The sequence below is a fragment of the Ursus americanus genome, chromosome 17 (assembly GCF_024610735.1).
Source record: "Ursus americanus isolate L20-20 chromosome 17, mUrsAme1.1.p, whole genome shotgun sequence".
NCBI lineage: Eukaryota > Metazoa > Chordata > Mammalia > Carnivora > Ursidae > Ursus > Ursus americanus.
In genome coordinates, this window is record NC_142143.1 from 6,757,289 (window position 1) to 6,784,053 (window position 26,765).

The window sequence follows — 26,765 nt, forward strand, 5'->3', positions numbered from 1 at the left end:
ACTAGCTTAGTGTAAGTCATTGTAGGAAACTGTCTCCTAACTTACCCTAACCCATACTTATTTCACAACCTTTTTGGGGTGGGGGGAGAAGCAGAGGGAGAGGGGGACAGAGAATCTTAAGCAGGCTCCACGCCCAGCTTGGAGCCCAACATGGGGCTCGATCTCACAACCGATATTATGGTCTGAACTGAAACCAAGAGTTGGATGCTTAACTGACTGAGCCACACAGGCACCTCTCTCAATTCCTTTTTTAAGTAATGGATTTTAAAGACTTTTGGAGCAGTTTGGGCTCGTCTTACTTAGCTGACTCTGAGAAGGAGATAGGCCCAGGCAAAAGGCAAAATAAAATTACCCGATTAATTATCTAAGAGGAGTGGTACATTACATGCTAATTACATTAGCAAAGGTAATGCAAGGTATTGACCCAATCAGATGATTTTGGGAAGAGTCTAGGTCCTAGCTTGATGAATTTTTATTTTCCTTTATATCTTGTACTGTTCTCCAGAGCGACCGTTTCAAGTCCCTCTTTCACAGTAATGGCCAATAATAACTGTGTGAATACTAGATTGGCAAATAAAACACGATGTAGGTGTTAGAGGTGCTGGAACTTCTTGCAGACTACTTCCAGAAAGAATCTGGAAGAATGGTCGCTGCTGCTTTGGCCTATGCTGCCTAGTCCTTTGTCCCTGGGAGTCGAGGAGAGATGATTGAAGGGAGGAGTGCCTTGTACACAATTACATGTCAAGAGAGAGGTTAAGCCCTGGGTCTGTGTGGATTGCTGCAGCAATAAGGAATCCATATAATGAGAAGAGCTGAGTGTCCTGGGGTCGCCAGTCATCACAGGTAGTTGGTAATTACAGGAAACCTGCTCTCATGTGCATTTGGACACAGAGACTGATTTCTGTTCTCCGGCAAGTTCTGTTTCTCAAAGTTGGGGAGGGCGGGACTGCCTCCTCATTGTTTGAGACATCAGTCCAACGATCAGGCTAATACAGGAAAGCAAATAGATGAAAGTGTTTTTTCTCACCCTCCCCAGCATAACTGGAAGACTGACTTAAAAATGGCTGTGTTTTTAAAAAATTAACAGTAATAGCACAGCCCCATATTTTAGCCCAGTTGAATGTTGGGGGCTCATTTATTTAATAATGAGGTGTGATTTTTTTTTTCCTGTACCAATTTTGAATTTACCCAGAATGTTTCTTTTCATACTCCCGTAGACTTCTGCCTCACTCTTGAGGTCATTTCTCTGCTTATTGGCATTTTCAGAAATGGATAGGATAAGAAATAAAAGGAGATGAAATTCAAGCTCGTCCCCTTCACCTGGGCATCTGAATTACCGTATCCCCTCCATCACCCAGTCTTGATTTTCTGTGTGCAGAGGAGATGCGTGTCTGATATTTCTCTCTCCTCTTCCATTTCCAGGAGGGCTGTTGGCCCGCTGCCGTGCTGCTGAACAGTATGCAGTCCTTCCGGGAGCAAAGCAGTTACCACGGAGACCAGCAGAGCTACCCGCAGGAAGTACACGGCTCGTCCCGGATAGAAGAGTTCAGCCCGCGTCAAGCCCAGATGTTCCAGAATTTTGGGGGCGCAGGCGGCAGCAGTGGCGGCAGCGGCGGCAGCAGTGGCGGTGGCCGACGAGGAACGGCAACGACAGCAGCGATGGCTAGTGAAACCTCTGGCCATCAGGGCTACCAGGGTTTCAGGAAAGAGGCCGGAGACTTTTACTACATGGCAGGCAGCAAAGACCCCGTGACGACAGGAACCCCGCAGCCACCTCAGCGAAGGCCTTCGGGGCCTGTGCAGAGCTACGGACCCCCCCAGGGGAGCAGCTTCGGCAATCAGTATGGGAGCGAGGGGCACGTGGGCCAGTTTCAAGCACAGCACTCTGCTCTGGGCGGTGTGTCTCATTATCAGCAGGATTACACGGGGCCCTTCTCTCCCGGGAGTGCTCAGTACCAACAGCAGGCTTCCAGCCAGCAGCAGCAGCAGCAGCAGGTCCAGCAGTTGAGGCAGCAGCTCTACCAGTCCCATCAGCCTCTGCCACAAGCCACTGGCCAGCCAGCGTCTGGTTCATCCCATCTGCAGCCAATGCAGCGGCCCTCAACGCTGCCGTCCTCTGCTACTGGCTACCAGCTGAGAGTGGGTCAGTTCGGCCAGCACTACCAGTCCTCCGCCGCCTCCTCCTCCTCCTCCTTCCCTTCCCCGCAGCGTTTCAGCCAGTCTGGCCAGAGCTACGATGGCAGTTACAGTGTGAATGCTGGCTCCCAGTATGAGGGACACAGCGTGGGTTCTAACGCACAGGCTTACGGAACACAGTCCAATTACAGCTATCAGCCTCAGTCTATGAAAAGTTTCGAACAGGCCAAGATGCCCCAAGGGACGCAGCAGGGGCAGCAGCAGGCGCAGCCGCCGGCCCAGCCGCCGCAGCAGCACGCCCCTCAGCATGTGATGCAGTACAGCAACGCTGCCGGCAAGCTGCCCCTGCAGGCGCAGGTGGGGCAGTACAGCCAGCCGGAGGTGCCCGTGAGGTCCCCCATGCAGTTCCACCAGAACTTCAGCCCCATCTCGAACCCTTCCCCAGCGGCCTCTGTGGTTCAGTCTCCGAGCTGTAGCTCCACCCCATCTCCTCTGATGCAGAGTGGGGAGAACCTCCAGTGTGGGCAGGGCAGTGTGCCCATGGGTTCCAGAAACAGAATTTTACAGTTAATGCCCCAGCTCAGCCCGACCCCCTCAATGATGCCCAGTCCTAATTCTCATGCTGCAGGCTTCAAAGGGTTTGGACTAGAAGGAGTGCCGGAAAAGCGACTGACAGATCCCGGGCTGAGTAGTTTGAGCGCCCTGAGTACTCAAGTGGCCAATCTTCCTAATACTGTGCAGCACATGCTACTTTCTGATGCCCTGACACCTCAGAAGAAGACCTCCAAGAGGCCCTCCTCCTCTTCGAAGAAAGCAGACAGCTGCACAAACTCCGAAGGCTCCTCGCAGCCTGAAGAACAGCTGAAGTCCCCCATGGCCGAGTCGCTGGACGGAGGCTGCTCCAGCAGCTCCGAGGATCAGGGCGAGCGCGTGAGGCAGTTAAGTGGCCAGAGCACCAGCTCCGACACCACCTACAAGGGCGGAGCCTCCGAGAAGGCGGGCTCCTCACCGGCACAAGGCACTCAGAATGAAGCCCCCAGACTCAGTGCCAGTCCTGCGGCCAGAGAAGAGGCTGCCTCGCCCGGTGCTAAGGACACTCCGCTGTCGTCCGAGGGCAACCCCAAAGTCAATGAGAAGACAGTTGGGGTGATTGTCTCCCGGGAAGCCATGACAGGTCGGGTAGAAAAGCCTGGTGGACAAGATAAAGGCTCCCAAGAGGATGATCCCGCAGCCCCCCAGAGGCCACCCAGCGCCGGAGGGGCCAAGGAAACCAGTCACCCCTCAGTCCCACAGCCAGAACCCCCAGGGGGAGGGAGCAAAGGAAGCAAGAATGTAGATAATAACTCCAACCACAATGGAGAGGGAAACGGCCAGGGCGGGCATTCTGCGGTGGGCCCTGGTTTTATAGGCAGGAGTGAGCCCAGCAAATCTCCTGGAAGCCTGCGCTACAGTTACAAAGACAGTTTCGGGTCAGCCATGCCAAGAAATGTCAGTAGCTTCCCTCAGTATCCTACAGGACAAGATAAGGGGGATTTCACTGGCCACGGGGAGCGTAAGGGGAGAAATGAGAAGTTCCCCAGCCTCCTGCAGGAAGTGCTTCAGGGTTACCACCACCACCCTGACAGGAGATACTCTAGGAGTACTCAGGAGCATCAGGGCGTGGCTGGGGGCCTGGAAGGAGCCACGAGGCCTAACGTCTTAGTCAGTCAGACCAATGAGTTAGCTAGCAGGGGCCTTTTGAACAAAAGCATTGGGTCCCTATTAGAAAACCCACACTGGGGCCCTTGGGAAAGGAAGTCAAGCAGCACGGCTCCAGAAATGAAACAGATCAATTTGGCTGACTATCCGATTCCCAGAAAGTTTGAAATAGAGCCTCAGTCATCGGCCCATGAGCCCGGGGGTTCCCTCTCTGAAAGAAGATCAGTGATCTGTGATATTTCTCCACTAAGACAGATTGTCAGGGACCCAGGGGCTCACTCACTGGGACACATGGGTGCTGACACCAGACTTGGGAGGAGTGAACGGCTCAATCCAAGTTTAAGTCAGTCGGTCATTCTTCCAGGTGGGTTGGTATCCATGGAAACAAAGCTGAAATCCCAGAGTGGGCAGATAAAGGAGGAAGACTTCGAACAATCCAAATCCCAAGCTAGTTTCAACAACAAGAAATCCGGAGACCACTGCCATCCTGCTAGCATCAAGCACGAGTCTTACCGAGGCAATGCCAGCCCTGGAGCAGCCCACGATTCCATCTCAGACTATGGCCCCCAAGACAGCAGACCCACGCCAATGCGGCGGGTCCCTGGCAGAGTCGGTGGTCGGGAGGGCATGAGAGGTCGGTCCCCTTCGCAGTATCATGACTTCTCAGAAAAACTGAAGATGTCTCCTGGGAGAAGCAGAGGCCCAGGGGGAGACCCTCATCACATGAACCCGCACATGACCTTTTCAGAGAGGGCCAACCGGAGTTCTTTACACGCTCCTTTCTCTCCCAACTCAGAAAGCCTGGCCTCTGCTTACCACACAAACACTCGGGCTCATGCTTACGGGGACCCCAGTGCAGGTTTGAATTCTCAGCTCCATTATAAGAGACAGATGTACCAACAGCAACAAGAGGAATATAAAGACTGGAGCAGCAGTTCTGCTCAGGGAGTGATCGCTGCAGCACAGCACAGGCAGGAGGGACCACGGAAGAGCCCAAGGCAGCAGCAGTTTCTTGACAGAGTGCGGAGCCCTCTGAAAAACGACAAAGATGGTATGATGTATGGCCCACCCATGGGGACTTACCATGACCCCAGCGGTCAGGAAGGGGGGCGCTGCCTCATGTCCACTGATGGTCTGTCTAACAAAGGCATCGAATTGAAGCATGGCTCTCAGAAGTTACAACAGGAATCTTGTTGGGATCTTTCCCGGCAGACTTCTCCGGCCAAAAGCAGCGGTCCTCCGGGAATGTCCAATCAGAAGAGGTATGGGCCGCCCCATGAGGCCGACGGACACGGGCTCGCCGACACGTCCCAGTCATCCAAACCCAGTAACGTTATGCTCAGGCTTCCAGGCCAAGAGGATCATTCCTCTCAAAACCCCCTAATCATGCGAAGGCGGGTGCGTTCCTTTATCTCTCCCATTCCCAGCAAGAGGCAGTCACAAGATGTGAAGAACAGTAACACCGAAGATAAAGGGCGCCTCCTTCACCCACCAAAAGAAGGCGCCGATAGAGCATTCAATTCCTATGCGCATCTTTCTCACAGTCAGGATGTCAAATCTGTCCCTAAGAGAGAATCCTCCAAGGACCTTCCAAGTCCAGACAGTAGAAACTGCCCTGCTGTTACCCTCACAAGTCCTGCTAAGACCAAAATACTGCCCCCCCGGAAAGGCCGGGGGTTGAAATTGGAAGCTATCGTGCAGAAGATCACGTCCCCAAATATTAGGAGGAGTGCATCCTCGAACAGCGCGGAGGCCGGGGGAGACACGGTTACTCTCGATGACATACTGTCTTTGAAGAGCGGCCCTCCCGAAGGTGGGAGCGTTGCCGTTCAGGATGCCGAGATGGAGAAGAGAAAAGGTGAGCTGGTATCTGACCTAGTCTGTCCAACAAGCCAGGAGTTGAGCATAGAAAAGCCCCTGCCACGGTCTTCAGAGGAGTGGCGTGGCAGTGGGGACGACAAAGTGAAGACCGAGACACACCCAGACACGCTCACTGCTGGAAAGGACCCCCCTGGTACCATGACATCTGCGACCTCACAGAAGCCTGGGAGTAACCAGGGGAGACCAGATGGTTCCCTTGGTGGGACGGCACCTTTAATCTTTTCTGACTCAAAGAATGTACCTCCAGCGGGCGTGTCGGCCCCTGAGGCAAACCCCAAGGCTGAAGAGAAAGAGAATGATACAGTGACGATTTCCCCCAAACAAGAGGGCTTCCCCCCGAAGGGGTACTTCCCATCAGGAAAGAAGAAGGGGAGACCCATTGGTAGTGTGAACAAGCAAAAGAAACAGCAGCCACCGCCTCCACCCCCTCAGCCCCCTCAGATACCAGAAGCTTCTGCAGATGGAGAGCCAAAGCCAAAAAAGCAGAGGCAAAGGCGGGAGAGAAGGAAGCCTGGGGCACAGCCAAGGAAGCGGAAAACCAAACAAGCAGTTCCCATCGTGGAACCCCAAGAACCCGAGATCAAACTAAAGTATGCCACCCAGCCACTGGATAAAACTGATGCCAAGAACAAGTCTTTTTTCCCTTACATCCATGTAGTAAATAAGTGTGAACTTGGAGCCGTTTGTACAATCATCAATGCTGAAGAAGAAGAACAGACCAAATTGGTGAGGGGTCGGAAGGGTCAGCGGTCTCTGACCCCGCCACCCAGCAGCACTGAAAGCAAGGCGCTCCCAGCTTCGTCCTTCATGCTGCAGGGCCCTGTTGTAACAGAGTCTTCTGTTATGGGGCACCTGGTTTGCTGTCTGTGTGGCAAGTGGGCCAGTTACCGGAACATGGGCGACCTCTTTGGACCCTTTTATCCGCAAGATTATGCAGCCACTCTCCCGAAGAACCCGCCTCCCAAGCGGGCCACGGAGACGCAGAGCAAAGTGAAGGTACGGCACAAAAGCGCTTCGAACGGCTCCAAGACGGACACTGAGGAGGAGGACGAGCAGCAGCAGCAGAAGGAGCAGAGGAGCCTGGCCGCCCACCCCAGGTTTAAGCGGCGACACCGCTCGGAAGACTGCGGCGGAGGCCCTCGGTCCCTGTCCCGGGGGCTCCCCTGTAAGAAAGCCACCGCCGAGGGCAGCAGCGAAAAGACTGCTTTGGACTCAAAGCCCTCCGTGCCCACCACTTCAGAAGGTGGCCCCGAGCTGGAGTTACAAATCCCTGAACTACCTCTTGACAGCAATGAATTTTGGGTCCATGAGGGTTGTATTCTCTGGGCCAATGGAATCTACCTGGTCTGCGGCAGGCTCTACGGCCTGCAGGAGGCGCTGGAAATAGCCAGAGAGATGGTGAGTAGGGAGTCCCCTCCCGGGCTCGCTCTAACCTTCCTGCGGGTTCCGCTCTTTCCTTTCCTCGGTCCAGCCTTGCCGTTTATTCTTCTGCACCACGTGGTAATTCCTCCAGATTAGAGCCCGTAGGCCCACATGAGGGACAGAAAATGAAGTAATTTGGAAGATGTGTTTAACTTGTATTTTTTATCAGTAATACGGGTGCGTAGGGGCGGAGTCGTGTCGGTGCAGCACCGCGTAGCGAGGGGAGCGTCTCTGCTCGAGCCCGCCAGCCAAGTGCTCTGCGCTTTCCTCTGTTTTGCTGCTATTTGTTTTATTTATTGATCCTTTCCCCCCATATTTCAACACCTGACTCTGTAATACAAAGTATGCTATGATTCTCTTTCCTTTCTTCTAAAACTCTTCATTTCTCTAGGATTATTAATTCATGTTGTTATGGCTTTTCTCAGACCACATCTCTCTAATCCACACCCGACAGCAGGATGTTCGTTCTTTCGGTCGGTTGCATAGCTGTTCGCCTGGGGTGTTGTCATCGTCGTCACTCCCTTCTTTCCTCCAGGGAGCGCCGTTTCCTGAACCCCGTGTCTTTGCCGTTCTTGGTCTGCGCCCTCGTTTAATGCAGCGCGTCATCCCCGAGGAGTTTCCCGAGAAGGGTGTGTGGGATAAATACTTTGAGGAGAGTATGTCTCTATCCCATCCTCGTGTTTACTTGAGGTTGAGTATAGAATTCTAGATTTGAAGTGATTTTCTCTCGCTGTCTTGGAGTCCTGGCTCCTGACTTGTCCTCGAGCTTCTGCTGCTGCAGTTGAGGGCGGGAGCTGTGCGTGGTGTTCAGTCCTTGGTGTGAGTGTGTGAACTGCCTTCCTCCTGTGGAGGGTTTGAGGATCTTCTTGGTTTCCCTTGGGGTGGGTCTCTTCACTCACTGGGCTGCCCCCACTGGGACATCTTGCCATCTGTAAACTCCTGTCTCCCACGTGGGGAGTTTGTCGTGTGTTGTTTGTTGGATAATTTCCTTCCCTCTGTTTTCTCAGTTCTTTCTGGAATCCTGTAAATTAGGTAACTCCTGGATCAATCCTCTGTCTTTACATTTTCTCTCCTGGGTTCTCTCTCTCTCTCTGCCTTTTTGTTCTAATTTCTCCACGCTCTTTTCAACTTTTTATTTTTTTATCTTCATTTCTGATATTCTCAAAACGTCTTCTCTAAACATCTCTGTTGCAGGGACTGCTAACTGCTTGAATTGGGCTGGGTTAGGGACCTAACTCCTCTTAAAATTTGAGCTAATGACCTGGTTTCTGGCCCCACTTTCTGAGATGCCTGCTTCCCAGGCTCTGTGCCACTCCGTGGCTGGTGTTCTAGTGGCCCCTCCACTGCACTCATTCCTTTCTGTGCCTTTCAGACTGCTGGGTCACTCCCTCTTTGTCTGATTTACAGCGTCCGGAAATGGGGACATCTCTCGTGTGTGTTCCCTTTCCCATTCTTGGTGTCCTCGTGAAGTTGTCGTATAAGTTTATCCCTTTATCTTTGTGGGAAGAGAAAAGATGTGGAAATGTATGTTCAGTCTGTGGTACTTAATTATATAAGAGTTTTTGTGTTAATTTATATTTAACATTTACCATTCTTGACAAATATACTGATGATTTTCAGTCATAGTGAATGATTGTATCAGCCAGGATCCATAGTATTCTTGGATACTCTATACTGTTCGTTTGCCCGCCACCTACACTTCCCCTGAAAGCACTGTATTTTGTCATTGCATTGTCTCCAGAATTTATAACAGTGTCTGATAAAAAGGAAGTCAAAGCTATAAACTACAGTAAAAAAATGTAATTAATATGAAGTTTATATATTTTTTATATTAGAACATTCTAATTCAGTCACACGAGGAGCTTGCTTTCCCTTTAAGGCCCTCCCCCACCACGAGTTTATTTCCTCCCACCTTCCCTCTCCATCACCATAGTCACTCCCGATCCCCAGGTTTGAAATAGATTTGCTTCTTAGACACAGTGACATTTTACAATGCGAAAGTCTTAAAGGGACATAACATTTAAGACCCCGAAGTACAAAATTCTTTAAATAGTCAATTCTGAGTACTCCCTAATCTATCAGTCATTGTCTTGCTCCAGTTGGTGGCCTGCCTGCCATATTTAGTGGTTTGTTTTGTTTATTTGTTATTTTAGGTGTGTGTCCCTGCCCCATCTGCCAGTGTTTTCTTTATTTCAACATAGAATATTATTAATATTTCTCAGAGTAACTTCTGTGTGTAAACTGTTGAACATTCTGTAGCAATAATTGGTAACCAGTAATAGCAGGCTAGCTCCTGCCCAGCAGATCCCTAAATCCTGTGTCTCAATCCAGGTCTAGGAGTAGAAGGCACCTGAGAATGATGGGACCACGCTGAGCCACAGGTGGTCCTTCTGTCCCAGAAAGGTTGGTGACCCACAGGCCGCCTTTTAAAATTCCTAATAGGGAATCTCTGTCTTCAGAAAGTGACAGTTCAGCTTACTACTTGTCAGCTTTGATCCCAAAGTAAAATCTGGCATGTTATAATTAGAACAGATAATGCTGAGTATGATAAATCATTCTCTCTTGCCCGTCCCCTCCCCCCCCACGTCACCGACTAGGTGGTTAAGATAACATGAAGCAATTTAGGCAGAGAATATTGAAAGTGTCTTTTGTTTTTTAAAATACTAATTTCAGCCTCAGATGTTTCAGAAGTACTTCAAATTAATCGTATGTTCTAAGGGATAAAAAGTTGGAATGTTTTATTCAAAGGTGAAAGACATAAAAGCAGATGTTTTTGTCCCTAGGCTGCTTCTATTTAGTAGAGGCTCTAAACTAGATTTTTGGGTTCTCTTGTGGCTCCACCAGGGCTGCAAATGCCACCTTCTCTTTTAATAACAGGTTTTAGAACCCAAACAGCTGACCAGTCTTTTTTTTCAATCGGGATATAATTGACATATAACATTATATTAGTTTCATGACAAATCTTAAATAAATTTCATACTGTAGCTTTACATTTACTTCCTTATATTGTACTCACACGATGCCAGTGCCCTTTAAAAACACTCAACTTTCTCTTCCCTTGATTCCATTCTGTTTATGTAACCTCCCTGTTTTAGAATAGAATGCTAGCTTTGTATATTGAATTTAATTTCTGAGTACCCTCGCACGTCTGTTTTATTCCCACAAGCCACCCAGTGAGATGGGAAGGGAAGACAGTGCCACCCCATTACCCTCAGAATAAAGGATGACTTGGCTTTAGTGACACATGTTCAGGTGGTATATAGCCCAGGGATGCGTTTATTTTTAAAATAGTTCAAAAAATGCTACTTTGGCTTTTTGAGCTGACTGATGTTCCACTATGACTGCAAGATCTTTTTCTGTTTTATTTTCCCATTTTATATTCTCCTTTTCCTGATGTACTTGAGAACAAATGAAAATTACACTAACTTGCCTTCTCTAATTTGATAGATGCTGTTTCATTTTGTCAAGGCCACTTTGAGTCTAGTTTTATCTTAGGTTTTAGCAGATGCTTTCAATTTCAGTCCTCTTAACAAGCGCTCCCAATCCTATCATGTTGAGATAAGGCCACATATATTTCATTAGAGATCCATTTTGGCCCGTGTATTTATCAGGTGTTTTAACAAGCATGATATTATAATAAAATAATATGAAGTCCTCGAGAGACAGTAGCTCCCTCCCTATAAGTGTCCTGTGAAAATTGCGGAAAACTAGAACATTCCTGTTCAAGCAGATGGCCTTCGCTCTCCTTCCTTTTCTGAGGGTGGGACTTAATCCATTCATTTCTGCACAGCCCTCTTCGGTTTTGTCTGATTTTGACCTCTGCTTATTTATCTTGGTCTGATTGTGTATGTGAGCCCACAGTGACTCTGATCTGATGTGAATAGTGTGATAGAGGCACTTGCCTCTAAACAGACATACATATAACTTGGTTTATAAAAGTCATGTTTGGTACATTTAGGAATGTGAAGGCCTTCAGGGTTCAGGGTTGTGGTGGCAGACATGGATCTCTAGTGTCCTCTGCTCTCAGGAGAGCCGGCCTGTGTTTATTCCCTTGCCTTCCTTCCACCACCACCTGGGCTGACAGCTCCCCTTCCAAACAGATTCCTAACAACCTCCATGGGAATTTGTGTATGTTAACTGGATTTGGGTTAATTTTCTTTTGATCAGTATATCGAAGATTATATTTGAAATTTTTTTCCCCAAGCTTTCTGTATTTAGTCTCTACACCCAGCGTGGGGCTCAAACTCACGACCCTGAGATCAAGAGCCACATGCTCTTCTGACTGAGCCAGCCAGGCACCCCAAAGTTTATTTTTAATATAAGTTTAAATAGATCCGTCCTCCATCTCTAATTTACTTTAAACTGTGACAAAAAACCTGAATTGACAAGTGTAAAAGTATTAATATATCAATGATATTATGAAAATGTAACTGCATGTTAAACTGCATGTAAAAACAGATCATTTAGCCTCTCTGGTTATGTGTGAAATGCATTATCCTGTGTACCCCCTGAATTTCCATCTGTGCTCCCTAAGTTAATAGTGGGCCACCGCCCACCCAAGGATACTGCCTCCCGCCGAGGTCCTGCTGAAGCCTTCCCACGTAAGCTCCTGGTCTCTGCTTTTGACTCACCAGACACACATGCCCCGCAGTGACTGACCCTCCCCTGTACCCTCTCCTCACCCTTCCTCCCTGTCCCCTCCTCTGGCTTCCTTACACTCTTTCTTCTCCAGTCCCCTCTGGAGGCTGTCACTTGATCTTTGTTGCCGCAGCTCACACTGCTGTCCCAGCCTGACCGTATTAACACATTCCAGGGTTCATTCATCCCTCTGTTCCCGTGACTTTCAGCAAGTAGCACAGAGTTGTAGGATTATCTTATTACCTGTTTTTCTTAACACTACCTGTATGCTCTCCCTTTTATATCGCTGCATGAGACCTTGAGACTAAACCTCCAGAGAAAAGGGTCATTTCCTCTCAGGATTTGGTTTTTCTAAATTCTAAGGAATATCATGAAATGTGCAGTTTTGGAATTTTATTGCTTATATAATGTTACAGAATAGATTGTGACAAATTGAAAGAGTTTTCCTACAGTCTATTTCTTTCTTTCTTTTAGGGGTGGAAGGATGATGAGAGAAGCTTTATACCTGATTTTAAAATAAAACTTAGAGGAGCGCCCAGGTGGTGCAGTCAGTTAAGCATCCGACTCTTGATTTCGGCTCGGATCATGATCTCAGGGTCTGAGATCTCATGATTTCATGCCAGGCTGGGAATGGAGCCTGCTTAAGATTCTCTCTGTCCCTCTCCCTCTGCAACTCTTCCTCGCCCCTCCCCCACGCTTTCGCTCAAAAAAACAAAACCTTGTAAGGGATAGACTGAAAATGCTCAAGGTAAAGGACCATAAACAGGAATATTGGCAGGTTACTGTATATACTAGGCCACATAATTCATCCCTGAGGTGTTACACTAGCTACTGCTAAGGTGTTAAAAGGGCTAACATGATCAAATAGCATGCACAAGTAGGTGTGCAGTTCAGTTCAAGAGCTGTCTGAGTCCTTGCTAGAAAACCAGTACAAATCTGCAGTTAGAATGCTGTAAGGGCCCCTAGCTCCCTTCACCGGTCGGGGAGCCTTGGCCTCAAGTCCCATGGCTGGTGTGTGAGGAACAGCACTTGGCAGCAAGGCTCCTGGACCTTGTCTGGAAGGTTTATGTGATTCGCGCAGAAAGTGACGCCTTGCCACACAATTCCTGCATGAGAGCTTAAATTTTCCAGGACTTAATACTTCCTTTATTCCATACTGTTGAGAAAAATGGAGCTTGGGGCGCCTGGGTGGCACAGCGGTTGGGCATCTGTCTTCGGCTCAGGGCGTGGTCCCGGCGTTCTGGGATCGAGCCCCACATCAGGCTCCTCCGCTGGGAGCCTGCTTCTTCCTCTCCCACTCCCCCTGCTTGTGTTCCCTCTCTCGCTGGCTGTCTCTATCTCTGTCGAATAAATAAAAATAAAATCTTAAAAAAAAAAAAAAATGGAGCTTCCCCCCACCCCCTGCCCTAACCTCTTGCCCCAATCCAAGGCCAATTTTGTAGGACCCTGAAGGCCACCAACTGCAGGCCAATTTCTTCCCATCTTCCCATTTATTGAAAAGAAGTCCGATAAGGGAAAATCCGTTCAGCTTAATTGTGCCCTCAGAGATCCTCCTCACCATTCTGCCTTGGCCATTCCGCTCAGCAGCTGGGGAGGTGGGGGTTGGGTGAGAGTCCTGGAGTCACACTGCTTCGTATGAATTCCAGCACTTGGCATTTCCTAGCTGGTCACTTGCTCAAGGCTCTTAGCCTCTGTGCTTTACCTTCTTGATTATAAAATATGGAAACTGATAGTGCCCATTGTAAGGAAAGTTCTTAGGAGCATGAGTGACTCTTTGGAAGGTACATAGAGAAATGTTGGGCAGGTGCTGTGGGACTGTGTCTGCCCTGGGGTGGTATCCTCACGTGTTCTAGTGAAGATGGGTTCCTGTTCGCTCACTTAGCGGGCTGTAGTTCATGTGTCGTTCCGTGCCCGCGTGACTAGCGCTTCTTCCCATGAAGGGAAGTTGCCCTGCATAGGAAACAACCATTTTCTTTTCATTTTTACTCTTACGGGAAACTCAAGTTTGTGGGGAGCAGGGTGTGTGTGGTATTTAGGGGTGCAGCGTTAATTAGTGTCTTATGATCTAGCAGCAGCCCACAGACATTCTCAGGAGTTAGATCGTTCAAAGGAGAGGAGGCAGAAGGAAGGGAATAAAGTCTGCCTGGCACGTTAAGTAAAAGCATTAATGTTCTTGTGAGTTGGTCATTTTTCGATAGTGATTACGTAAGGCCAAAGTAAAGAGTCTACCCAGTAATAAAGTTATTTTTTAAGTAAACATTTTTGATGGGTCAGTGCTGTAAGGGAGATCCAAAATAATTAAGAATTCATAGAATGATTCAGAGCAACCACACTCCACCTCCTCCCCTCCCCCCCCAAAATAGCTAATAACATAGGTGGGGACTGCAGAGGGCTCTCTTATAGTCTAAGGATTGAGCCTTTGATTTATGGGCACTGGGAAACCACCAGCAGTTCTGAGCGTGTAATATCACACAATCAGGTTTGTGTCTTAGGCAACTCAGGAGAGATGCGAGGAGAGGGAAGAAGCAGGCCCACTGGTTGAGAGGCTGTGGCACTGATCTCTCTAGAGATGATAAGGGCTGAAGAAGGGGCAGAGAAGGGAATCGGAAGGAGTGGACAGGTACTAGGACCGTTTTTGGAATTTAAAGTCAATAGAATCCAGAAACCAATTAGGTGTGGCAGGTAAAGGGAAGTGAGGACTAAAGCCGAGGCTTCCCGTTCAGTGGAGAGGTTGGCCAATGGAGTGGGCTGAGTAAGACCCCAGTAACAGCAAGAGGGGATTGAGGAAGAGAAGGGAGACCTTCGTTTTGCAGCTAATGTGTAGCGGGCAGAAGAAACTACTAGGTGTGAAAGCAGCCCCACTGAATCTGCATGTTCAGGTCGTCAGCCCTCTGGGTCTCTATCTAGTACAGTACTTCTCATAAGGACTGGCTGGTTTTTATTTAGCTTTCTGCATAAATGTAAAAGCAGGAAACTTAATCCGGGTTGCAAGAAAGTGGGAGGAAATAGGAAATCATGAGATCTGTGTCTTTTTTTTTTTTTTTTTTAATCCCACATAGAGAACTCTGAAAAGGTATCAAAGACATTAAGCTACCATTGTAATTATTGCCTATAATATGGTTGGGAACGGAAGGGGGCACAGAAGAGGTCATTTGCTATTTTTGGTTTTCTAATAATTTTTCAAGATATTGACATTATTGACAATACAGTAGACTACCAAATTGCATTTAATTATGGTGAGAAAGAGCTGATATGAAACATTACTTTTTGGGGCCTGGAAAAAGCTCTGTTGTGCACGGTTCACCCCATTTTCTTAGAGTTCCAGGATGTAGCCTCAGGCCTCTGTGTGTTGAACTGAGACTAGACAAAGTGCGTGCACTTTACCTTGAGGTCAGATGGGTTCTGAAGTTCAGGTGGTCACTATGCACGGATACTTATTTTTGGAGGGTCTGAGACCGTTCCACTCACAGGAAGCAACAGGAAACCAGGAAAGGACAGAAGAGCAGGCTTAACAGACTTTAGGTTTAGAGGGGCGCCAGGCACGTCTGTGGGCTTGAGGCTTAGTCTTAACTCCTGATTCCTTAAAAGTTAAGATACCTTTTGTGAGGGAATTACATATTGTTCACATAAGAGTGAATGATGACAGTGTTACTCATACCGTAAAACTACTAGAACTGTAGGTAAAAGCCACAATCCTGGTAACTCAGTAAATGTGTCTCTTTTCTAGATTTTGTCCATGTGCTTGTTTTACTAGATGTAATAATAGTGTAGTAGCAATTGCTAACATGGATTGAGTACTTCCCAAGCACTGTGCACGAATTCTCGCGTTTAAACCTCAAAGCAACCCTCTGAGGCGGGCTTCCTCCTAGATAACTGAGTCCAGGATCCACACCCAGAGAGTCTCTGCCATTAACTAGAGATACAAGGCTGTATTGCTTTTTTCACTTAATTTTGTAATTTTAACTTGCATGGTAACTTATATGTTTTATTTTAATATGTGTGTAATGTAATTTAGCCAAATACTCCTGCACCGTTAGCCATTGAGGCTTCCGGTTACTTTATTTTTTTATGCAGCGGTAAACATTTCTATATATGGAGTTTTAGTTGAGGGAAAATCTCCAGATGTTAAACTGCTAAATCAAAAAATGTGAATATGTTACGGGTTTTGATAGGCATCATCTTGTGGTTTAACCAAAAAGCGTCATACAGAGCTACAGGCACCCACAGATACACGCGGGCCCACTATAACCTCAGCAACATTAGATGTATTTTAAATTTTTTCCTTTAAATTTTATTTCTTGTATTAGTGATATTGCTGCTGTTCCCTATTAATTTTAATGTTTCTCTTCAATTTGTCATTTTTCTGCGCATAATTTCCTGAGTCTGAATAACTCAGTTATCTAGAAAATGTGGATGTATGGGAAGCGCTTTCTTCAGGAGTGCCGCCTAAATGAGGCATTTGGAGAGCTCTTAGATAAAGTTTTCTCATCTATAAATAGGACGGTGACAGAGGACTGTTCGGGGTAAAATTAACTTTGCTGGAGATCAGGTAGCTTCCTTGGTGGGCGCTAAACGTTTCCTAGAGACTTTTAAGCTGAGGTGGTTTTAAAGGAAGTAAGTGCTGTAAGCTGGTGTCAGTCCTAGAAGGTGTCCTCACGTGTTTTAGTGGAGATGCGTCCCTGTCATTAAGCTTATTGGGTAGAAATCAAGCCGAGGAGAAAGAACTCAGCCCTGTATGACCCTGTCCCAGTAAGCCAGGTACAGTGGAGTGATTTTGGCCGTATGCACTTAGGAGCTGACACTTCATTTGAATATGTTGGCAGCAGCCTGCTGTCAAGGAATGTGCCTTATGAGAATAGCACCGAAGAGCTGCCACGTAAGCAGATGCATGGGACCAAGGTCAACACAATGACAGTTTCCGTCTGCAAGAACAAACTTCAAGATTGGAAGTGGGACCCAGCTGCAGTGACATCAGCTTTGGAGGCATTTCACTTCTTACGTGTTTTCACTAAGCGACCACTGGAAGAGTTTCTAGTAAAATGTCTATGTTCTTTTAATTCGCAGGCATACTCCTTGTGACTGGCTCCGTGGAGATGCCAGCTGGTTCTAGACTTCAAAAACTCTGTGAAGTTTAAATGTTGGTTGAGACGGATGTCAGGCATAGGGCTTTGGTTCTCTTGCAGGTTGGTTTTGTTGTTCAAAAACTACTTAAAGCTGAGTTGGTGGGATAGTAGTGCATTAACATAAGCAACAGGAGAGTTGCCAGTTGGTTCTCTTTGCTTGTTTCCTAGGTGGAGCTCCCTCTGGAAGAAATCAAAATATATTAATGCTTTGAAAAGGCAACCCCTCAAAAATAATATATTTGTTTGCCGAAACAAGACTTTGCACCTCCCAGCAGGCCTGGGCATTTTAAACAGTGTTGTTCATGAAAAGCACATTTAAAAAGACCAGCTCACCTGTCACCTGGTTCCCCAGACAGCAAGTCTCCAGCACTCCCATTACACCTGTTGTGCCACTTAGCACCATGTATTGTGACTGTTCTCCCAGCCGAGCCCACCGTGGTGCCTGACACATGGCGGCTCAGTGCAGTGCGGAGGGAACCTGTGACTAGCAGGCTCTCTCAGGAGACGTGTAAGGAGCAACAGATGTTTAGTGGTAGGAGGTAGGCCTTTGGATACCACTTAAAGTACTTGTTTTAAAACATAATTGAAAATCAGTTATGAAAATACTGGTTAGAATTTTAATCTTTGCATGAAAGAATTGGAGAGAGGAGTGAAAATGTGTTTTGGTAATGAGACTGAGTGACAGCTTTTTTCCATCCGCTGCTTTATTGTTTCTGGGAAAACATTAATGGGCAGGAGATGGATGACCAGTCTTAACTGTTCACCCCAGTAGTTCTTTGTGGGGCGCAGCATGCTGGGAACCATTGCCACGGGCTCTGCCCTCAGTAGACAGCATCTGTGTGAGGTTTTGTTGTGCGTGTGTCTCAGTGTGTGCCCCTTGAGACAAACACATGACATCCAGAGGGCAGTCACCTTAGGGTCCTACTGCTGGTGGTGATTATCCCAGCCCAACCGTCTAAAGGACAGCCTCAACTTTGGCTCAGAAGGGAGAACAGTTTCTGAATGTGAACATCACCTAATGGCACTTAGAACTCAAGTTTGAGAGCTGTCTATCCCCCTGCCAGCGTCCTCACTCTAAACCAGGATACACAGACACCAGTGTCCCCCTGCCTGGTTCCATGCTGTCCTGTGCCCCAAACAAACACCTTAGAGCCATCCTAGACTCCTCTCTCCCCTCCTCTGTTACTCCTTTCCAGGCACTCACAATATCCCGTTGTTTTTATTAATGAAATAATCCAGATCTCTCTCATATCTTCATTGTCACCACCTCCCTCCCCCGGTCCAGACCATCATCTTTTCTCATCACTGTAGCATCATGATTGGTCTCCCTACCCTTTACTTTGAGCCCCTTTGGTCTGTCCTGTGCTCTGAAATGATGTTTCTAAAACCCAAGTGTGGCCATGCCAGCGCGGGCTTGCAGTCCTGGTTTACTAGCACCCTCCCCTTGTCCGTGCAGCCAGGGTTATGTGCCAGGAGCAAATCTGTGCACATAGTTAAAATAAGACAGTGTGATAGACCGTGATTGGGTAGCTGCTTTATTATTATTATTATTATTATTATTATTATTATTATTATTATTATTATTATTATTTTAGAGAGAGAGTGCAAGTGGAGAGGGAGAGAAAAGATTGTAAGCAGGCTCCACACCCAGGGTGGAGCCTGACATAGGGCTCGATCTCATGACCCTGAGATCATGACCTGAGCCGAAATCAAGAGTTGGACACTTCACCAACTGAGCCACCCAGCCCCTGGGGTAGCTGCTTTAGATTGGGGGTCCAGGTAAATCGCCCTGAGGGGCTGAGGTGGGAGTGCTATAACGAGCCAGCCTTTGAGATCAGAAGGCATTTTAGAGCATCCGGGGTTGTCAGGGGAGAACCGAGCTTGGTGGATTTGAGGGACAGAAAAAGCAGCGTGGTGAGGCAGTACTGGGTGCGGAGAGCGGGTAATGGGGTTGGGGAGGTCCGCAGGAGCGGGTCCCTGTGGCCTGTGTGAGCAGGGGTAGCAACAGAGCAACGGGACGAATGGGGTGCCATCTCTTGAAACTGGAAAGCCTGGAGGAGGAACAGGTTTGGTGGGGGAAATCGGGTGTGTTGTGTTCATGTTAAGTCTGAGACGCCTCTTAGACGTCCAAGTGAAGTAAGACCATTTCAGGATTAAGGAATTGTGATGGTTCCTTGCAGCTGAGGGCAGCCCTAGCTTCGCTTAGACCATCCCTTGTGTAGGTGCTGTGAGGGTGTGGGGTCCGCGCAGGCACCGAGGAGCTGCACCTGACTTGAGTCAGGTAGGCTCCTGGGGCGCTCAGACCTGCCAGGTCAGAGTGACTTGGGGAGTTTGAAGAGTGAGTGGGAGAGAAGTAGGCACACGTCAAGATCCACATCTTCCTCCTTTCCAGGCCCTTCCCTCGTGCCCTCGGACACCCACGGTCCACTAGGAGCACCTCTTCATTCTCTACTCTGAGCAGCCCCTTCGCCGGGCTCTCGCATGCTCCTGCCCCTCACAGGTGGCCACAAGCAGGCGGTAGTAGTCGCACACCCGCTGGGGGCTGGGCGCTGTCCGAGGGAGGACTCTGCTCCGTGGTGACGTGTCCGGCTGGGGTTGTATGCTGAGCACCCACAGTAGAGGTGGGGAGCACTGTGAGAGGCAGCCGTGTGGTTGTGTGGTTGTGGGGGGGGTGTCTTCATAAACTGCTGTTGCTTCAGCTTCGCCTCCTGGCAGGGCCGGCCTTTCCAGTGCTGCAGACACCCTTTCTTCATGAGAGCGAGTCACTTCAGGGCTGTCCTCTCTCCAGCAAGGGAACTCCATTCTCCATTCTCCCAGACCCACTGCATCCCACCCCCTGCTCTGGGAAAAAAAAAAGAGTGCCATCTATAGTGAATATGCCAATAAGATTTTGTTGGTGAGTTTTAGGAGACTACATTCAGAATCAACTTCCAGATTAACGGTAGAGAACCCCAGGAAATCAATCAATATCTCTCTCTCTCTCAGAATTAACTTCCAGATTAACGGTAGAGAGCCCCAGGAAATCTCTCTCTCTCTCTCTCTCTCTCTGTCTCTTTCACACACACACACACACACACACACACACACACACACACACACACACACACACACACCTGGGCCCTCAAAGGCTCTGAGACCACCAGCAAACACCAGTTGTTGCCTTTAGCTCTTTAATTTGACTTGGGAATTCTGAAATGCCATAGGCACTGATATATTTTCAAATAGTTTAAATAACTTTGCTAACGCCATCCCGTGTGTGTTGCCTTTGTAACCTAGACCTGAAGAACAACCCATGTGATGGAGCCACCTTTTATCGCATGACCACTGTGCACTGACCCGGCTGCCGGAGCAGGAGGGCCACAGGAAGAGCAAAAGGGGCTCTTGTATTTACCCAACCGAAGGTCTTTGAAAGGGGTCATGGTTACTGAGTCTTGTAGGTCTCATTTTATCCTTGAATTATTCATCAAGATTGGCTACTTGGAAATTGTAATGGTAGGCAAGTCATTGAGCCTTTCCTGGCCCAATTTTTTAACCCTTAAAGTGGAGATAATAACTGGACTACCCTACCAGGTTGTTTTAAGGGATAAAATAAAATCAGTCTTAACAGTCAATTGTCATTTAAAAATTGGAGGTGGAGGAGGTGGTCCTCCAATTGGACGTTGAATTTGGTCAAGATCTCTAATCTTGGTCATGTCAGTTACAAGTTTCCATTTTCTTTCTCTGTTGAAGTTAAGATTAGCCTTTTGCTGAGTATCTTGTACTCTGGGTTAAGCCTCTAAAATAGAAAATAAAGAAGAAAATGTCCATATCCATGAAGCTGGATCGAGCCAAGAGTTCTTAAACTTTTCTTGGGGATACGAAACACCTGGGATGCTGCATGTTCAGTCTTTCTGGGTCGTGGCTGTAATTAACATGCTTCAGGTGCCTGACTAAAATCGACTCTGAAAACTGCACATTTTTAGCTAGTCCACTAAAGCCAGGTCGAGAGCTAGTGGATTAATTTTGGTAGCAGTTTCCACACTAGGTTTGGACCAGCTTTTTCCTTCTAGTGTAAGGTTTCTGGGAAGAAAGGTGTGAGGGTTCAGACCTGAAGTGAGGTGTCTCACATGATCACCTTATGAAGTGGCCCCATAAAGCCCCCAGAGAGGGTTGTTGGGATCTGGCGGTTGGCTTTAGGGTGTGGGGACCCGCAGCCCTGTGGAGAGTTGTATTGGCGGTTGTTTAAATATGCCAGGACATCCTGGTTTTTTCGGGTTCCTTTTTGCTGGAGCTCTGCCCTGTAGAAAAGTGCCTCCCCTGTCCCTTTTCGGGCTGGCCCTGCCCTCGAAGAACTTGCCACTTCAGGAGTAGGGTGGCTTTGCAGATAAGGACCGTGACTTATAACTACGTAGTTGTTCAGTTGAGAAGATGCCGGTGAGGACTGGAGGTAGGGTAAAAGGTAGGAAAGGATAAAAGAAGCCAAGTGCGAAGAGAGGCGGTAAGAATAGGGAAGAAGGCCTCCAGAGCCAGGAGTCTGGAGCTTCTGCAGAGATCGAAGTTCTCACTTATTTAGGCTTCGCAGATGTGAGATCCCGCTAAAGGGGGCACATTTATCATCTCTGCCCCTGAAATCGCCAATAGTTCAACGTGAGGATCTTGTGGACGAGCAGCTCCCCATAACTGGCTTTCTGGAAGCATAGACCCCAACTCCTGGGATGAGCCATGGAGAGAGGAAGATTATACAGTGAGTCGCTTTTCTGGCAGGCAGTTTCTTTAAAAAGATGCCTTTCTAAACACAAAAGGTAATCATTTCTCCTTATAATCCAATCCAATGTTTGGGCAAAGGGGAAAATAAAATTAAGCTAGTACGTAGTCTTGTGCAACTTTAATTTCAGTGTTTCCCACTCTGTCCATAGCATTTATCTCTATACTTCAAGAAAAGGCTGTTCTCTTTCTTCTCGCTGGGCTGCCGGGGCTCTTGCTTCTGCTGGGTGCAGCCTTTTCTCAGATTCTCAGCTGCTGTTCAGAGCCAACGTGCTAATTACTGCTTCAAAAAACCTCCTGGACCTAAGCCCCTCCTTTCTAACTTCTTAAAGGGCACAAATCTCTTTTTTTTTTTTTTCCCAGAAGATTTGTGTAAAAATTCACCTCAACAAAATAGATAATGTTTTATCAAAATCACAGCTTTCTTCTCTGGCTATAAAAGAAACCCTCTGATTAGAATTATTTTAATGGAGTATTATGTACTTGTAGGTAAGATAAAATGCAAACTGGGTATAGGGTTAAGTTTGCAAAGTGGGGGAAACCCACTTTGGTTAGCCCAAAGAAACATCCTTAGCAAAACCTGTGTGGATCTTTTGTTAAGTGGAATTATGAAGAATATATATTACTATACACTTTGTGTAAGAGAAAAACTAAGCCTTCTTCCGTAACACTTTAACATTCTAGAAAGAGGAGGGGATGAAGATTGGTTTTAACTTAAATTGTGGCAAGTGGATGCATTTTATTAGAGAAATTGCTTTGTTTTGCCCGCATGTATTTATTATTGCTGAACCTGAAGGCTGTAAACCCGGGAGAATTAGGGAATTATAGAACATTCAAAACCCACGGCAGGTGGCCAGTGTCTGCACCCGCCACATCCATAGTTGAAGTTCATTCCACGTGTGATCTTTAGAAACTGCCTCGGCTTTGTGGGCTCCCTGGTAGAAATAATCACTAGTCCCCGTACTAGTGTCAGTACGTGCTTAGAGACCATTATCATCAGTAAAGTGTTTATATTAAGACATATAGTTGAGGGGGGGGGACTAAAGAGGGGGTAATCCTGTGCCTGCCCTGTTAAAAATGTTCCAATGAAAAGATAAATGTTCAAAACAAGTGCACATAAGTAGCAACATAGCTGCGTTGGAAGTTTAATCGCTAGTGGTAGATTGTTTTAAAAGCCAGCTCTTCGTGGGGGTCTGTGGTGCTGCCCACCTCCAGCTTCCCACAGCCTTGCAAATAAGCCCAGAAGACTCTGGTTGTTAGGGGGCATCCACTCCATGTGGGACCACTGCTGGGACTTTTTTCCTTTGTTTTTATACAGGGTGTCTTAGGAGTACCCTACATGTCATTTCAAAAATACTCTTTTCCTTCACTGTCAAACACATTCAGGGTTTTGTTTGGTTTAGGGTCCCCCCCCAAGTCAGCTTTCTTAAAAGATTCTCCACCCTTGGGGTGCCTGCGTGGCTCAGTCATTAAGCGTCTGCCTTCAGCTCAGGGCGTGATCCCAGGGTCTGGAATCGAGCCCCGCATCGGGCTCCCTGCTCTGCTGGGAGCCTGCTTCTCCCTCTCCCACTTCCTCTGCTTGTGTTCCCTCTCTCGCTGGCTGTCTCTCTGTCAAATAAATAAATAAAATCTTTAAAAAAGAAAAGATTCTCCACCTCCTTCCGCTTTTCCCAGGGGGGTTTTATCCCCGATTTACTGTTGGGAAAGTCGAGACTTAAATGAATTATGTGGGCCAAGCTCATCTGGCCCGTGAGAGGCTGAGCCAGAGGTCGGTCTCCCATCCGGTGCAACCCCCACCGCAGTGCCACCTCCACCTCCAAGTGAAGACCTCCGAGTATCTTTTCTCCACCCCGGCTGTCTCTCTCTTTTTCTCATGTCACTCATGAAGATTTTATTTATTTTTTTGTCGGAGAGAGCACAAGCAGGGGGAGTGGAGAGGCAGAGGGAGAAGCAGGCTCCCCGCTGAGCAGGGAGCCCAGTGTGGGGCTTGACCCCAGTCCCCTGGGATTGTGACCTGAGTGAAGGCAGACGCTTAACCCACTGAGCCACCCAGGCGCCCCAGAGAGATTGATTGTTAAAAGCAAGTGTTAACTTGGGGTCACTTTGATAAAGCCTAGTCTTTACCTAGTATTGTCCAAGAATATTCCTAATAATGGAATCATCACTCTGAGGCAGTAGAGAATAATCAGTTTAATTCAGAACAGTGTAGACTATGGGTTCCAGAAAGGGTTTCTAGGGGCGCCTGGGTGGCACAGCGGTTAAGAGTCTGCCTTCGGCTCAGGGCGTGATCCCGGCATTATGGGATCGAGCCCCATATCAGGCTCCTCCGCTATGAGCCTGCTTCTTCCTCTCCCACTCCCCCTGCTTGTGTTCCCTCTCTCGCTGGCTGTCTCTATCTCTGTCAAATAAATAAAATCTTAAAAAAAAAAAAAAAGAAAAAGAAAGGGTTTCTAGCTTTACCTTCAGTTACCCCAGAAATATCTTTTGACATTAAATCCATTCCAGGTCATTCTACTTGAGATTTTGCTCTAGGTCCAGAACACTCTATTCTGTAAATGGAATGTTCCAGAGAGTGAGTACTTTTAGAGCTGGGGCTCTGTGCATCCTCTGCTCTTCAGAATCCTGCTGTGCACTGATGCCCGAAGGGCCCCCCTTCCACTTTCCCCGCCCAGTGAGGGCACCACTTGTGCCACCACACACCAGGCCTCTCCGAGACACATCTCACAGACCCCATTCTGTAGCTCATCCCCACGCCCTACCTGTTTTTTTCTCTGAAGTGTCTCTAAGTGCATCCTCTTTTAGCATTTCCACACCCTCCTACACAGACTTCCATGACGTCCCTCAGCTGGCAGTGATGTTGGCCCCCCCTTCCTGCTCTTTCAGAATTGTGCTTTGCCACATGCGCCCTCTGCACCCTGAGTGCTCGTTCCTACAAGGCGGTTTGTTCCCTCTGCTCTGGAAGACTCCCCTGCCCCCTTTGCCCAGGTGGCTCGTACTCCTTCACAGCTGCTCAAGCAGTACTCCCTCAAGAATGCTTTCCTGACCCGAGAGAGGTTGGCGTACTACCTCTAAGCTCTGGAGTCCTGTTTGCATCATAACACATCACAGACTGTTCTGGAAGTTCCCTGAGGGCAGACACTACCTGGACTTTGAATCCTCAGTTTGGGGCCTCTTTGCCTTGCCCATAGGCATGCAGTAAAAATGTGTTGAATGAGTAATAAGAAGGAACGATCTTTACATTACTGAAGTTGATACCATTTAAGAACTGAAATACCAAGCAAAGTCCACTGAGGATCAGAGGCCCCTTGACTGCAGGGTCTCTTCCAACCTTCAGAGACACCAGTATGGTTATGTTTGACGGAAGGTAAGGAGCAGGGAAAACAGCCCATAGAGACCAGGCAGATCCAGTTCTTACTCATTTTCCTCCGACCCTTGTTTCCAGTTTCTGTACTTGGCGGTTTTGTGCAGTAGACTCAGAATCGACATACTAATGAGGCAAATTAAAAGTCCCAAGAACCGCTCATCAGGAAGTCAAAATCCTTTCTTCATATATAGTCTAGTAACTTGCATTTTGTGATTCTGTAAAGAAGCACCAGCCTGACTTTCACTTGTTAGCCCATAGTAACCTTTACATCTGATGGAGAGAAACACATGTACCTTGTTTTCAACACACTGACGTGTGAAAATCTGGATTTCTAAAAGAGCAACAACAAAAAAGGTATATGTGATAGAGTCTTCTAGAGAAAAGACACCCTTGCCCAGTTGCATATGAGACCTAATTTTACATTATTTGTTTGCTGAATGATAAAATGAACAAATCCATTGTATAAAGGTGTGTCTACTCTAAATATATTCTTCGTGTGCTCAAGGTTGTAGCTACATCCTGGCCTCGTCCGCTTGGCAGATGAAGTGCAGAAAGACAGGGAAGGACATTGTTAATGAAGAGAAAAGAGTCCTTTAATCGCAAGCCCTCTGGCCTGATTCAAAGCATCATAACTTTACTGTAAATCCATCTGCGGGTACAAAGGCAGAAGGAAGGGTATTCAGGGAACACACTCTCCTCGTGGATCAGGGATGTAACTAGGAAACTGCCGGAACAGCTGCGTGTTGACTTTGACCTTGATCCTGCTGTCCTGCGTTTTGCTCCACCTCCAGGGCCACCCCTCAACCCTGACTCGGCCACAGAGACACTTAGTACAGGTTTATAGTGTGGTTTGAAAAGCTTTCCCAAAGAAACTAAGAATGTCAGGGTCAGCAGCAGAACCACTTTTGATTGGGGATTTTATGGGATGGAAGTGGGGGTCTAAATGGATACTTCTAATTCTAGATTCTTTTTATATCTGAGAGATAATGATCAGATTAAGGAAGAGAGAGAGAGAGAGAGAGAGTGTGTGTGTGTGTGTGTGTGTGTGTGTGTGTGTGTGTGTGTGTGTTTTCTCCTGGTTTTGGTGGGAAGCAGATGACTGTCCCAGGGGGACAGAGGTGAGCTGTTAGGCTCTAGAGTTGGTGGGAGGGGCGGTACCACCTGCTGGGCCTCAGCCCCTTGTGGCAGCAGGGGATCTTGAAGCAGCAAGAGAAATTATTCTAGATCATTCTAATGTGAGTGAATGGGGATAGGCTGGAGAACCGTGGCTAGGAGCACGTGGCAGGTGACGCTGGTGCAGGCGGCCTGAGCCTGCTGTCCACATAACAGGCCGCTGGGGAAGGAGCTGCCGATGCAGCCGACTGGCCCACAGAGCACTCGTCCTTGTCCTGGTTGTGCTCAGTATGCGTTTTTTGGTGTCGTTTTCAATGCTTTGACCTCCTACAACTGTTTAATTACTACTTGATGGTGTGTAGTTTTATTCCTCCTTGTTTATTTAGTACCTTCCGATGCAAAAGTGCTTCACAAAACACAGAATAATTTCCATTATTTATAGCCAAGAGCTGAGCGCACACCCTCGGAAGTTGCAGTTGGACCGTGTCATGGGTGTTCAGGCCCACCTGCGGTCTGCTTGTTGCAGGCACGATTCTAAGGGGAGAAGTTTCAAAAAATTATTGTTTAACTTAGTTTGTCTTAATAAACTCGACTTGGTTTGTGTTGGGTCTAATTTTGACATCAGTAACTGCCAAAAATAAGATGCA

General features: G+C 47.7%; 1 protein-coding gene across 2 annotated transcripts in view; it reads left to right on the forward strand.

Moving 5' to 3' along the window:
- TCF20 (transcription factor 20) overlaps window positions 1-26,765 on the forward strand; it is a 102,215-nt gene that overhangs the window by 46,195 nt on the left and 29,255 nt on the right. For both annotated transcript variants that reach the window (XM_045780146.2, XM_045780148.2), the window contains exon 2: window positions 1,423-7,113. In XM_045780146.2, the coding sequence (XP_045636102.2) occupies window positions 1,459-7,113 (5,655 nt within the window). In that variant the 5' untranslated portion in view covers window positions 1,423-1,458. The remainder of the gene's footprint in view (window positions 1-1,422; window positions 7,114-26,765) is intronic.